Source organism: Ruditapes philippinarum, unplaced genomic scaffold, assembly GCF_026571515.1.
Source record: "Ruditapes philippinarum isolate M1 unplaced genomic scaffold, ASM2657151v2 ctg11163_1_1_1_1, whole genome shotgun sequence".
NCBI lineage: Eukaryota > Metazoa > Mollusca > Bivalvia > Venerida > Veneridae > Ruditapes > Ruditapes philippinarum.
The window spans coordinates 16655-29375 of record NW_026867214.1 but is presented as its reverse complement, the minus strand read 5'-3'; the positions used below and the strand labels follow the sequence as shown (position 1 = coordinate 29375).

The 12721-nt window shown below is 33.2% G+C and overlaps 1 protein-coding gene across 1 annotated transcript; it reads left to right on the top strand.

Annotated features, from left to right (window-relative positions):
- Positions 1-229: 229 nt before the first annotated feature.
- LOC132735318 (alpha-1,3-mannosyl-glycoprotein 4-beta-N-acetylglucosaminyltransferase C-like) lies at positions 230-10320 on the top strand (the record flags this gene model as incomplete). Its single annotated transcript, XM_060722260.1, is given in 4 exon segments — positions 230-342; positions 2164-2219; positions 7016-7160; positions 8621-10320. Coding segments are annotated over 4 exon segments (1500 nt in total). The 3' UTR covers positions 9808-10320.
- Between the last annotated feature and the right edge of the window lie 2401 nt (positions 10321-12721).

Here is a 12721-nt window from a genome sequence, read left to right as displayed (position 1 = left end):
TATGAAATAAAAACAATATTAGCTGAGGCATAATGAGTTTTTAATGAAAAAAGTAAATAAAGAACGTTTCGGGTTATTCATTGAGTTATTATAATAATTTTTTTGCTATGTGACAAAACAAAAACATATTGAAATTTTGAATTTTCAGTATGGCTTTTAAACTACGAGATAAAACCATCACTTTCTTTATGGTTTTAAAACAGTTAAGTAGCATATATTATATTTTCAGAATGGTATTGAAACAATGTGGAAAAAGATATATTAACATTACGGGCAAACTTGTGTTTTTTGCAACCTTATTTATTCTTATGGTCCAACTCACATATCTTCATACGTATAAAAGTAAGTATGACGTGACTACAATTCTTTATTATATAATCTATAAATAGCTTTGGAATGCCTTTCTCTGATTGGTTTAGGCAGAGACATCTTCACGTTGTACAAAATTGATTTCGTCATATTCACCAGCTAAAAAATACATATCAGTATAATACACTTTTATAAAAATTCAAATAAATTTTCTCGAATTCAGATTAGCTTAACACTTTGCATACTATGCTGTTTGCCTATATGCAGTGAAGAACCGAAGCACGCACACAATAAGTTGAAATAACAATGCATTTCTACATCATAGACGATATATTGCATAACATGTATTATTTCGTTTGTTCTTTTTTGTAATTTTCCTCGATTCAAATGTCATTGAATCATAGTTTGGGGACCTTTTTGTTGAAAATGTGTTAGAGTTAAATCGTATACTCCAGAGGATGCCCATTGATTGGTTCATTTTTTGCTGGGGTTTACTTATTGTGACTGAAGAGAGAGGGAAAGCGACAGAAATATCATATTCAGATGCTCGTTCACTGGTTACTTTTTCCCGCGGTTTCATATTGTGACAACAAGGAACGTGTTTTTATGTTTGACTATGATACAAAATAGAAAGAACATCAAAACACTTGGCAATCTGATTTATACTCGGGGGATACGCCCCCCCTCGTACAAATCAGATAGCCTCGTGTTTCGATGCTCTTTCTATTACTTACACTATAAATAGGTAATAGAAAGAGCATCGAAACACGAGGCTATCTGATATGTACGAGGGGGCAAAGTTTTGATGTTCTTTCTCTTTGTATCACAGTCAAACATAAAAACACGTTCCCTGTTGTCCAGAAAAAAAAAGGAACCAATGAACGAGCATCTGAATATGATATTTCTGTCGCTTTCCCTTGCTCTGCCGTCACAATAAGTAAACCCAGCAAAAATGAGCCAATCAATGGACATGCTCTGGAGTGCGGGTAACTAATACCTGCACTCTAGATAACGCACTGTGTATGTATAATTATGTATACGATTTATTCAACAGAAAGGTCCCTGAACTATGATACAATTTAAATACACACCGCTCTTGAATTACTTTTTAATATCTACGTGCGCCCTTTCCCCGCGCTTTTTAGAAAAGCAAACGTGACAATTAGCCACTTGTATTTACAAGAGCACAGTTCATCCACCGCATCATTCCTGAGCAGGCTGTTAAGCAGTTTACCAGTACTAGTTGTCTTCGCTTTCGCAAAGAACTGAAATGTCTGTGCATACAACAGCAGAGGTTCAGTGCGAATTACCGTGGAAAGGATTTCATGATCAGTCACAACGAAAGTGACCTGCGCTGTCCGGGAATCGAACCCGGGTCGCCCGATTTACACACCAACGCTCTTCCTATTGAGCTAACCGGACGGCTCTGCTTGCTGTTACAGTTTCTAAAGCTTTACAACCATATCTATCCAACTTATGCTATATTTATATGTAATATCCTGCAAATTCATTCAGCAACTTGTATATAACTGATAATATACGGTATAAATAAAAAGTTTATTGTGTTTTGTATTATCATTTAATATTTTATTTCATTTTTTATATGTAAACAGCTCCAGGAAGCGGATTCAAATAAGCTTTAAACTTTCGGCATAACCTATCAAAAATATGTTTAAAGTAACTTCAAAGTCATTTTTTTATCAATTTACAGCTGTCTCTTTGATTATCGCAATTATGTGGTAAGGAACGACAACTCTTTGAATGGTTACCGTACATTTTCTTTAAAATAAAGATATTGACCTGTTCTGAACAATCTCGAGTTAATAAAGTATTTTCCAATGATTTTTTTTTCAGCGGAAAAAAATCGAGCAGATCTGACAAGACTTTTAGCTATGAAACCGGAAGATAAGGTTTGTTTTATTTTAACGAAAATCTGGTCCCCTGTTGTTTTTGGTTACCAATCAAAATGTTAAACAAAGGTATAATACTATATTAAGACCTGAATATTAACCATATGATGCATGGTTTATCAAGGGCATTTTAACGACATGTATCTTTACGATATTTACAATTTATTATTTTATAGTTTTATAGGCCGTCATTTAAATACATAAAGAGAGTCGTTCAGTTGAGTAAAGTACGCAACAAGAGCCCTTCATAATTTAATGAAATGCATTTATGTCTACGCGTGCATCTTTTTATCAGCCAAAATTAAGCATATAGTACTAGGTACAAATCTATTTACTATTTGTTGTTTTTTTGTGTTTTTTTTTTTGCCTTTAGTACGTTTCTTTTAACGTCACACCGGCAGAGACTATATGTGTAACAAAAGGTGTGTAAGTGGCAATAGAAATAGACCTTTAATTGCCACCAGTGCAAAGAGTGATTCCTTATATTGCTAGTAGTTCTGATATTAAACTCCCTAAAATACTAATGGACTGATCTAAATTTGAATCTGGACAAGCCCATTACGGAAATTCACACAAGGTTAAAATTCTATTGAACATACATGTATTTAGTTTTGCCTATATGTCTTTATGAAAACTCCCGAAAACTTTTTTTAATATCTTTTTTTATATAGACGAAGTTTTATTAGTGTACAAAACATTTAAAAGTTTTTAATATCGACAGATTTTATATGTGCACGATATATTATAAAGGCTTTGAATATCAACGGATTTTTAAGATTGCACGATAACTTCATAACTTTTAATACCGATGGGTCTTTATATGTGCACGATACATTTTAAAGGCTTTGACTATCGACGGATTTTAAGTTTGCACGAGAACTTCATAGCTTTTAATACCGATGGGTCTTTATATGTGCACGATACATTTTAAAGCTTTTAATACCGATGGGTCTTTATGTTTGCACGATACATTTTAAAGCTTTTAATACCGATGGGTCTTTATATTTGCACGATACATTTTAAAGCTTTTAATATCGATGGGTCTTTATGTATGCACGATACATTTTAAAGCTTTTAATACCGATGGGTCTTTATGTTTGCACGATAATTTCATAGCTTTTAATACCGATGGGTCTTTATGTATGCACGATGCATTTTAAAGGCTTTGACTATCGACGGGTCTTTATGTATGCACGATGCATTTCAAAGGCTTTGACTATCGACGGGTCTTTATGTATGCACGATACATTTTAAAGGCTTTGACTATCGACGGGTCTTTCTGTTTGCACGATACATTTTAAAGCTTTTAAATAATACCGATGGGTCTTTATGTATGCACGATACATTTTAAAGCTTTTAATACCGATGGGTCTTTATGTTTGCACGATACATTTTAAAGCTTTTAATACCGATGGGTCTTTATGTATGCACGATACATTTTAAAGCTTTTAATACCGATGGGTCTTTATCTGTGCATGATACATTTTAAAGCTTTTAATACCAATGGGTCTTTATGTTTGCACGATACATTTTAAAGCTTTTAATACCGATGGGTCTTTATGTTTGCACGATACATTTTAAAGGCTTTGACTATCGACGGGTCTTTCTGTTTGCACGATACATTTTAAAGCTTTTAATACCGATGGGTCTTTATCTGTGCACGATACATTTTAAAGCTTTTAATACCGATGGGTCTTTATGTTTGCACGATACATTTTAAAGCTTTTAATACCGATGGGTCTTTATGTATGCACGATACATTTTAAATCTTTTAATGTCATCTCAACCTAAATCGGGAAGCTAATCTGACAGATCGGATACCAGTTTCTGACTTTAAAAGTGTCACGTGATAAATTCCATAATGACATCTGCGAATGTTACTTCATTCTATAAAGAACCATTTAATTATATATTTAAATGTTAAATTCTGCTTAAGACGGTGCTAGGGGCTATGTTGATATCTTTCGTTTATCACTACAGTGAACAGTCTCAGTCAAAAAACCCTTACAACATTTACATCAATATTAACATACTCGTTGACATTCGAGTTTCCGTTTTAACTATTTGATTTTGCACTTTATACCCATATACCTGTGGAACAACATACAATATACATATATATCCATGGCATGGATTTTTTATTATATACGCAACAAGCTAAAAAATAAAGTCTGTTGTCCTAATCAATAGTGGTTTAAATTTTATATTAACCCATGTTTTCGATTGAAAAACGAAAATGTATTGGATTGTCCTGGTGTTTCAAAAATTAGCATCGATTTTAGAATTGTTTCATTTATTCTATTTTAACTAATTCATATTTTATAACTGAAAAGAGTATTATATACAACAAAGAATAATGGCGGTAATTAAGCTTTCCTGTATAACATTGTCCAATCAAAGGATGTGCGCTTGTTGCACTAGATAATATAGACGTAAAACCAACGCCGACTTGATGTTGTTTAACAATAAACCTAACATTTCTTTCATTGTTTACAAGCCTTGTTTCAAATGTAAATGTGTCAATTCTATGTATATGAAACATAAACAATTACGTACATGCAGTGCATATAAATGTTACTGAAATATGCATGATATTACAAAATCTACATGTCCCACTATGTATTTTTCAAAACAAAAGTTGGCAATATTCCGGCCAAAAGCACGAGTAGAAAATAAACTTTTTATTACGATACCACTTATAAAATATTATTGATATCATATTTTATATCAGAATAGATTGGCATCATCCTAGCCGATAGCATGAGTGAGAAAAGAAAAGATAACAAACTAAAAATACTTACAAATAAAGATGTTTTCCAATCACGGCTAGGAAAGATAACAAACTAAAAATACTTACAAATAAAGATGTTTTCCAATCACGGCTAGGAAAGATAACAAACTAAAAATACTTACAAATAAAGATGTTTTCCAATCACGGCTAGGAAAGATAACAAACTAAAAATACTTACGAATTTAAAGATGTTTTCCAATCGCGGCTAGGAAAAATAACAAACTAAAAATACTTACGAATTTAAAGATGTTTTCCAATCGCGGCTAGGAAAAATAACAAACTAAAAAAACTTACGAATTTAAAGATGTTTTCAAATCGTGGCTAGGAAAGATAACAAACTAAAATACATACTAAAAGTAAAGATAACAAACTAAAGTACTTACTTATAAAGATGTTTTCAAATCGCGGCTAGGAAAGATAACAAACTAAAGTACTTACTTATAAAGATGTTTTCAAATCGCGACTAGGAAAGATAACAAACTAAAAATACCTACTAATGAAGATGTTTTCAAAATGCGGCTAGGAAAGATGACAAACTAAAGTACTTACTAATAAAGATGTTTTCAAATCGCGGCTAGGAAAGATAACAAACTAAAAATACTTACAAATAAAGATGTTTTCCAATCACGGCTAGGAAAGATAACAAACTAAAAATACTTACGAATTTAAAGATGTTTTCCAATCACGGCTAGGAAAGATAACAAACTAAAAATACTTACAAATAAAGATGTTTTCCAATCGCGGCTAGGAAAGATAACAAACTAAAAATACTTACGAATTTAAAGATGTTTTCCAATCGCGGCTAGGAAAGATAACAAACTAAAAATACTTACGAATTTAAAGATGTTTTCCAATCGCGGCTAGGAAAGATAACAAACTAAAAATACTTACGAATTTAAAGATGTTTTCCAATCACGGCTAGGAAAGATAACAAACTAAAAATACTTACGAATTTAAAGATGTTTTCCAATCGCGGCTAGGAAAGATAACAAACTTAAAAATACTTACGAATTTAAAGATGTTTTCAATCGCGGCTAGGAAAGATAACAAACTAAAAATACTTACGAATTTAAAGATGTTTTCCAATGGCTGGCGGCTAGGAAAGATAACAAACTAAAAATACTTACGAATTTAAAGATGTTTTCCAATGGAGGCTAGGAAAGATAACAAACTAAAAATACTTACGAATAAAGATGTTTTCAAATCGCGGCTAGGAAAGATAACAAACTAAAAATACTTACGAATAAAGACGTTTTCAAATCGCGGCTAGGAAAGATAACAAACTAAAAATACTTACGAATAAAGACGTTTTCAAATCGCGACTAGGAAAGATAACAAACTAAAAATACTTACTAATAAAGACGTTTTCAAATCGCGGCTAGGAAAGATAACAAACTAAAAATACTTACTAATAAAGATGTTTTCAAATCGCGGCTAGGAAAGATAACAAACTAAAAATACTTACTAATAAAGACGTTTTCAAATCGCGGCTAGGAAAGATAACAAACTAAAAATACTTCCTTATAAAAATGTTTTCAAATTGCGACTGAACTGTGTTTTCTAATTGCGGCTACAAAAGATACCAAACTAAAATACTTACTAAATGACAGTTTCCATAATATCAAATATTTACACCATATCGTGATAGCCAGTGAGTTAAAATGAAATGAGTTTCACTTAATCAGATAACTTTACAGTTCATGTGTGAAAAGATACATTTCCAGTTCATTAGTTAAAATATATATAATAATTATTATTATTAAAAAATGAAATTTTTGCAAGGTCGGTTTGTTTGAACCTATATTGGTAAATGAAAGCTGCAGTCAATGCCCCCGAGTACCGGTTCAAGCAAAATTTCACATTTAGATATAAAAGTCATGAAATTTTGAATGTAAAACTATCGCAGATGTGTACATACAGCATTTATCATGAAACCTTCAATGTGCATCACATCACATGAAATATGTCATGTATTGCTGATAACAGATGTCTTTTTACTTTAAAGGACAAAAGGGAACCGATTTCAGCAGGATCAAATGAATTAGAAGTAGACCCACGTGAGAATATACCACCACTGAGATTCTTCCCTGATATGTTCTTTAAACCCCCTCACCAGCCACTGATATACGGAAAGCCAAGACAAAAGAAAGGTAAAACTTTTATCATGAAATATTTTTAATGTTGCAATACCTAGTTTTGTAAAGTATGGATACATGTAGGTAATTTTCAATTGCACAAAGTTTGTTAGTAAGATTGTTTCGAAAAATGACCTTTCAAAAATATGAAAACAAAGGTCAATAAAGAAGGGCAGCATTCCATGAACGCATTCTCATCCAAACCAACGCAATACAGGACCATCGGAAAGGTGTCCAGCAGTGCACCAAACAAAACCTGGAGATAGCAATAGGCGAGGCAGCACTGGCGAGGGGCTTTGTTGTTAATTTTAAACTTTCAATAACGAAACTCGTAAAGAAGGCAATTAACTAAAAGACATTTATTAAAGTTTCTTGGACAAGAGAACTATAAATTACCATTGTAATGCTAAATGTATATTCCACAAATATCCAGGTAAGTAATCTTGGACGTTAAGGTACAAGTCAGGGTTTTGAATTTGTGATATAATTTAGATACGCTAACGTGCAAGCAACAATAGTGCCACAACAAAACACGCCCGTTACAAATGCTAAGTCTCACAATTAATATTTACATTTAAATTCCTCAATTTATCATGATTGAAAAGTATGTCCTTTTTATCAGAAGATAGACCTCTGTATGTGACCTTGACAACATGGCTTTTAATTTTGCGAATCTCTCTATGCTTCACAATATAGAAACAAGTCAAGTAATATCATCCTCAATGCATGTAGATGTATGAAAATTTCTCAATGTATTATCCTCTGACCTCATAGTTTGACCACCACATTGACCTTCAACTTTGACTTTAAAAACTGTGTAAGCAGCACTATTTCTCACAGTAGTGAATACTGGAATCAAGTAATTCTAAAATAATACATGCATGTAGATAAGTTGCGTGTGCGTGAATAACAGCAGCAATTCAACTAAGGACTAAAAGTCAGTAATGACCTACATCAATCTCCAAAATGCACTTAAACGTTAAAGACATATTTCGTATCACAAGCCCGGCCGTGCAACTTGATAACATATTTACTTGTATCCTTCTGTTAAGAATGTATCAGAGTTAAACCGTATATATATACATGCATGTAGTGCGTTAACTGGAGTGCATGTATTAGTTACCCGCACTCCAGAGCATGTCCATTGATTGGCTGATTTTTGCTGGGGTTTACTTATTGTAACGGCAGGGAAAGGAAAGCGATAGAATTATCATATCCAGACTTCTTCATTGGTTACTTTTTCTGGGGTTTCATATTGTGACAACAGGGAACGTGTTTTTATGTTTGACTATGATACAAATTAGCAAGAACATCAAAACACTCGGCAATCTTATTAATACTCGGGGAATACGCCCCCTCGTACAAATCAGATAGCCTTGTGTTTCGATACTCTTTCTAATTACTTATATCAAAAAATCGTCGAACCGCTGTAAATACATTAAATAATTTTGTAGTTTCTTTTCCATATGTTTCAGGATATTTGACGATTGCAATACCATCTGTTCATCGACCAAACACGGAGAGAATATATTTGTTTGACACTCTTGACTCAATATTCGAAAAGATGCCTGAGGCTGAACACCACCAAATTACTATTGTTGTAATGGTTTCAGATACAAATAAGACTTACAACAATCAAGTATCTGCTCAAGTTTACAGCCGCTATAAAGCGTTTTGTGATATCGGAACAATTCATGTCATCCAAACGTCTGATTGTATATATCCGGATTTAAATAATGTACGGAAGACCTTTAATGATTCGCAGACGAGATTAAAATGGCGGGCAAAACAGAACATTGATTTTGCATTTTTAATGCTCTACAGTAGGAATTTATCGGATTACTATATTCAATTGGAGGATGATGTTGTAGTCGCAACAGATTTTATTCAGGAAATCCGAGATTTTATTTCAGCGTTACAAAAGGACTGGTTTTTGTTAGAATTTTCTCGACTAGGATTTATCGGGAAGTTGTTCAAGTCTACAGATTTAAAGTTCCTATCGAGTTTTCTCTTGAAGAATTATGATCTAGCTCCATGCGATCTATTACTTGGTTCAATGAGAGTTGAAAAGGGACAGAAAAAACCTATCCATTCAAATTATAGTCTTTTTCAGCATATAGGAAGATTTTCATCCTTAAAGAACAAATTAATGCCTTCTATTGACAATAAGTTTAAAGACAATATTGGAATTGATTTGTTAATAGATTTACCTAAGGGCGATAATCCACCTGCCACTGTAAACACTTCCATGGAAGCGTATGAAGACAATTTACCTCAACATGCTTATGACAGTGACAATACTACGTTCTTTTGGGCAAAAACACCGAAGAAAAGAGATCATTTTACACTTTTATTTGAAAAGCCCTATAATTTTTCTAGAATAATAATAATGACAGGTGTGTTAGAAACGAGAAAGGATTCTTTCCGTTCATCAGTCTTAGTGTATTCAGAGTCTAGAGATTTTGGAGTGTTGACTAATAACACGTCATGTGGAAATAAGTTTAAAAAACTTGCTGATCTTGTAGATGGAGACATTGACACAAAGGCAACTGGAACAACTATTCCTGATAATATCAACTGTTTAAGAATTTATGCAACTAAGGCAGCAAAGAACTGGGTAGTTTTTAGAGACATCCAATTGTTCTTGAAACATGAAGTCTAATGTTGATACATGAAGTAAAACTTATAGCAACTTGTAAATATTATTTGATATATGCAGGGCTATGCTTATTTTGCACCAAGTTCAATTCAATACTACCATGAAAGTTATGTTTTTATCCCCTTATTATTTATAATCATATCTTTGTCAATTCTGTAATCAGGTATTTATCAACTATTTACACACGCTTAAAAAGCTTTGCAGAGTTTAGAATAAAGCAATATTAAGTATCCTTTTATGAACAGTTAAGTTGACCAAATTGATATATTGCAGTGTTGAAAATGAGGACAAAGATCAACAAGGTAAGGCGACGTTTTCAGAACGCGGCCCTGACATAATCCAATCACACCAGCGAACACCCAGAAAGCACCGGCCTGAAAACGGGAAGTCGTGTCCTGTTCTCTTTTGGCTTCTTGAATACATTTTAGTCAGACTGAAATAACTTTAATTCACGTCTTTAATATTGGTGTACAACATACAATGTATATTTACATTAAAATAAATATGTTTAATGGACTCTGCTTTCCCTTGATCATTGCTTAAATACTTAAATGTTTAATTTTCTGTCTTTGATTGTGTAATTTGCTTGAAGGTAAAGAAGTTATAACTGTGTTTAATAATGTCAAGCGTGCCAATTCGTCAAAGATACGCCCATCACAAATGTCCAGTCTCATAAAAGTTACATAACTGTTAAATCCCATAATTCATGAACACAACCATAATTTCACATTTTTTCTTTGGTCAACTTTGATCTTGACCAAAGGACATAAATTATGCACCCATCACTGTGCCTATTGATATATATAGCAGTCCCACAGTGAATGTAGAATTCTCCCTATGTATAAGTACTTGTTCCCTCCTCCCAAAGCGTTACCTTGATTTTTAATCTTGTAACCTGTTTCATGTGCGCAACACAACGTTTCATGATGGTGAACATTTGTGCCAAAATCTTCTATGCTTGCAGAAGATGTGCTGGCCTTATGATCTATTGTGACCTTGCCATGAACTATGCTGACAGTAAACAGTCTCACGATAAAAACATTTTCGTAATATAATTCTGTTATTCAATAAGAAATGTGAACATAAATATTCACAATCAAATGGCTACATTCATGAACGCAGCCCGAACAACCCAAGCAGCTCCGAACCACCGACACGGAACCCAGTAAGGCACACAAATACGCAGGAGTGGAAACAAGAACAGAAAAAGGAAGTGATGACACAACACCAAAGAAATAAATAAAGGAAACAATTTAGATTGTATTCAAAATAAGGCTGTCAGGGTGAAAGGGGCAAGAGAGCAAGTGAAGTGGTGTAAAATGGAAAACGGAAAAGCAAGGGTAAAAGGATAGTTATCGTTGACGACAAATAACAAACTGGGAAACAGTTTATATTATCTTAATTTACAAGTACAAGACATATATCTTAAGGAACACAGACGCGAACCTCTTTTGAACGGTCAGAAAAGAAAAAACTCTACTAGGGAGATTACCGGCTAAAAGTGCCTCAAACCTTGCTAGTCCCAAATTGTTCCCACGAGACGATACACAATGTTAATAATGTCACCAATAGAAATGCTAACAGTAGCCATGGTTACAATTCGTTTTATGAATGAAAAAAGGAAAGGATTGAAAATACTTATAAAAGGAAACCTAATGATTACCGGTATAACAAAAAAATTAAAGTATTAAATGCCTTAAAGGAATGCAGAGCAGCAAGAAAATTACCTGCAAGGGCCCGAGAAAACAATCTGAAGACCATTTGGAACCAATGGATATTAAGAGCTGCCCATCAAAGAGTTTCCTAATTTGCCCGTGAGATGCAATCAAAAAAGGAAAACGAAGTGTCCAACAGTGCTAGGGTTAAATAATAAGCATGCAGTAAGTTTCACTGTAGCCTCTTTCAATGAAACTCTTGATAAAACAGAAGGAAACTGAATCCCTAAAGAAAGCCCAAAATGGTAAAATTGAAAATGTTGCAGGCTCGATTTAAATGAAAGTTCAAATTGCCCCATTTTAAAACGGAAAACCCCTTTAAGAGAATTCTCTTTAAAAAGAGAAAAAAATTGCATTTTTGAAAATTTTTTTGAAAAAAAAGATGTTTTCATTCGTGGTTATCGGGAAAACCCTTCAATGCCCCAACTTTTGTGATTCAGAAGCGGATAACAAAATGTTAACATACGAAATTATTTTCGGGGCGTTTTAAAATGGCATAAAAAACCAGAAAAGTAACAAATAAGCCCTAACGGAGTCTTAAAATCCAATTTACCCTTATTTTAAAGTGCGTATAAATATTAAACAAAGTTATATGTGTAAATTTCAATGAGGATCTATCATAATTCTTTATGACATCAAGTAGTGTTAGACATGGTGATTGACTTTCACCTACATTATATTGTATTATAGTTGCAAACATGCCCTATTTAAATAAGATAAAGTAGAGAAAATTTCAATGATGATCTATCATAATTCTTTATGACATCAAGTGGTGTTAGACATGGTGAAAGTCTTTCACCTACATTATATTGTATTATAGTTGCAAACATGCCCTATTCAAATAAGATAAAGTAGAGAAAAACAGAATGCCTAAAGAAAGCCCAAAAGGGCAAATTGTAAAATGTTGCAGGCTCGGTGTGATTGAGCGTGTTCATGGACAGTACTGGGAAAAGTTCAGTAACGGGTCCACGCCTCTAGCACCGGCTTAAGCAGAATTCAACATTTTAACACAAAAATGGTGAAATTTTGAATTAAGAAACACTCCGCAATGCTCAAGTTCTACATTAATTTGTCTGAAAAAAAATTATGCCCAACAAAGATATAACAAAATGTGAAAAAAAACTTATTTTAAGAAAAAAGGGAGACCGACATTTTTCTAATAGTATCTAAAAATGCCTTACGCTCGGTTGGATGCAGTTACA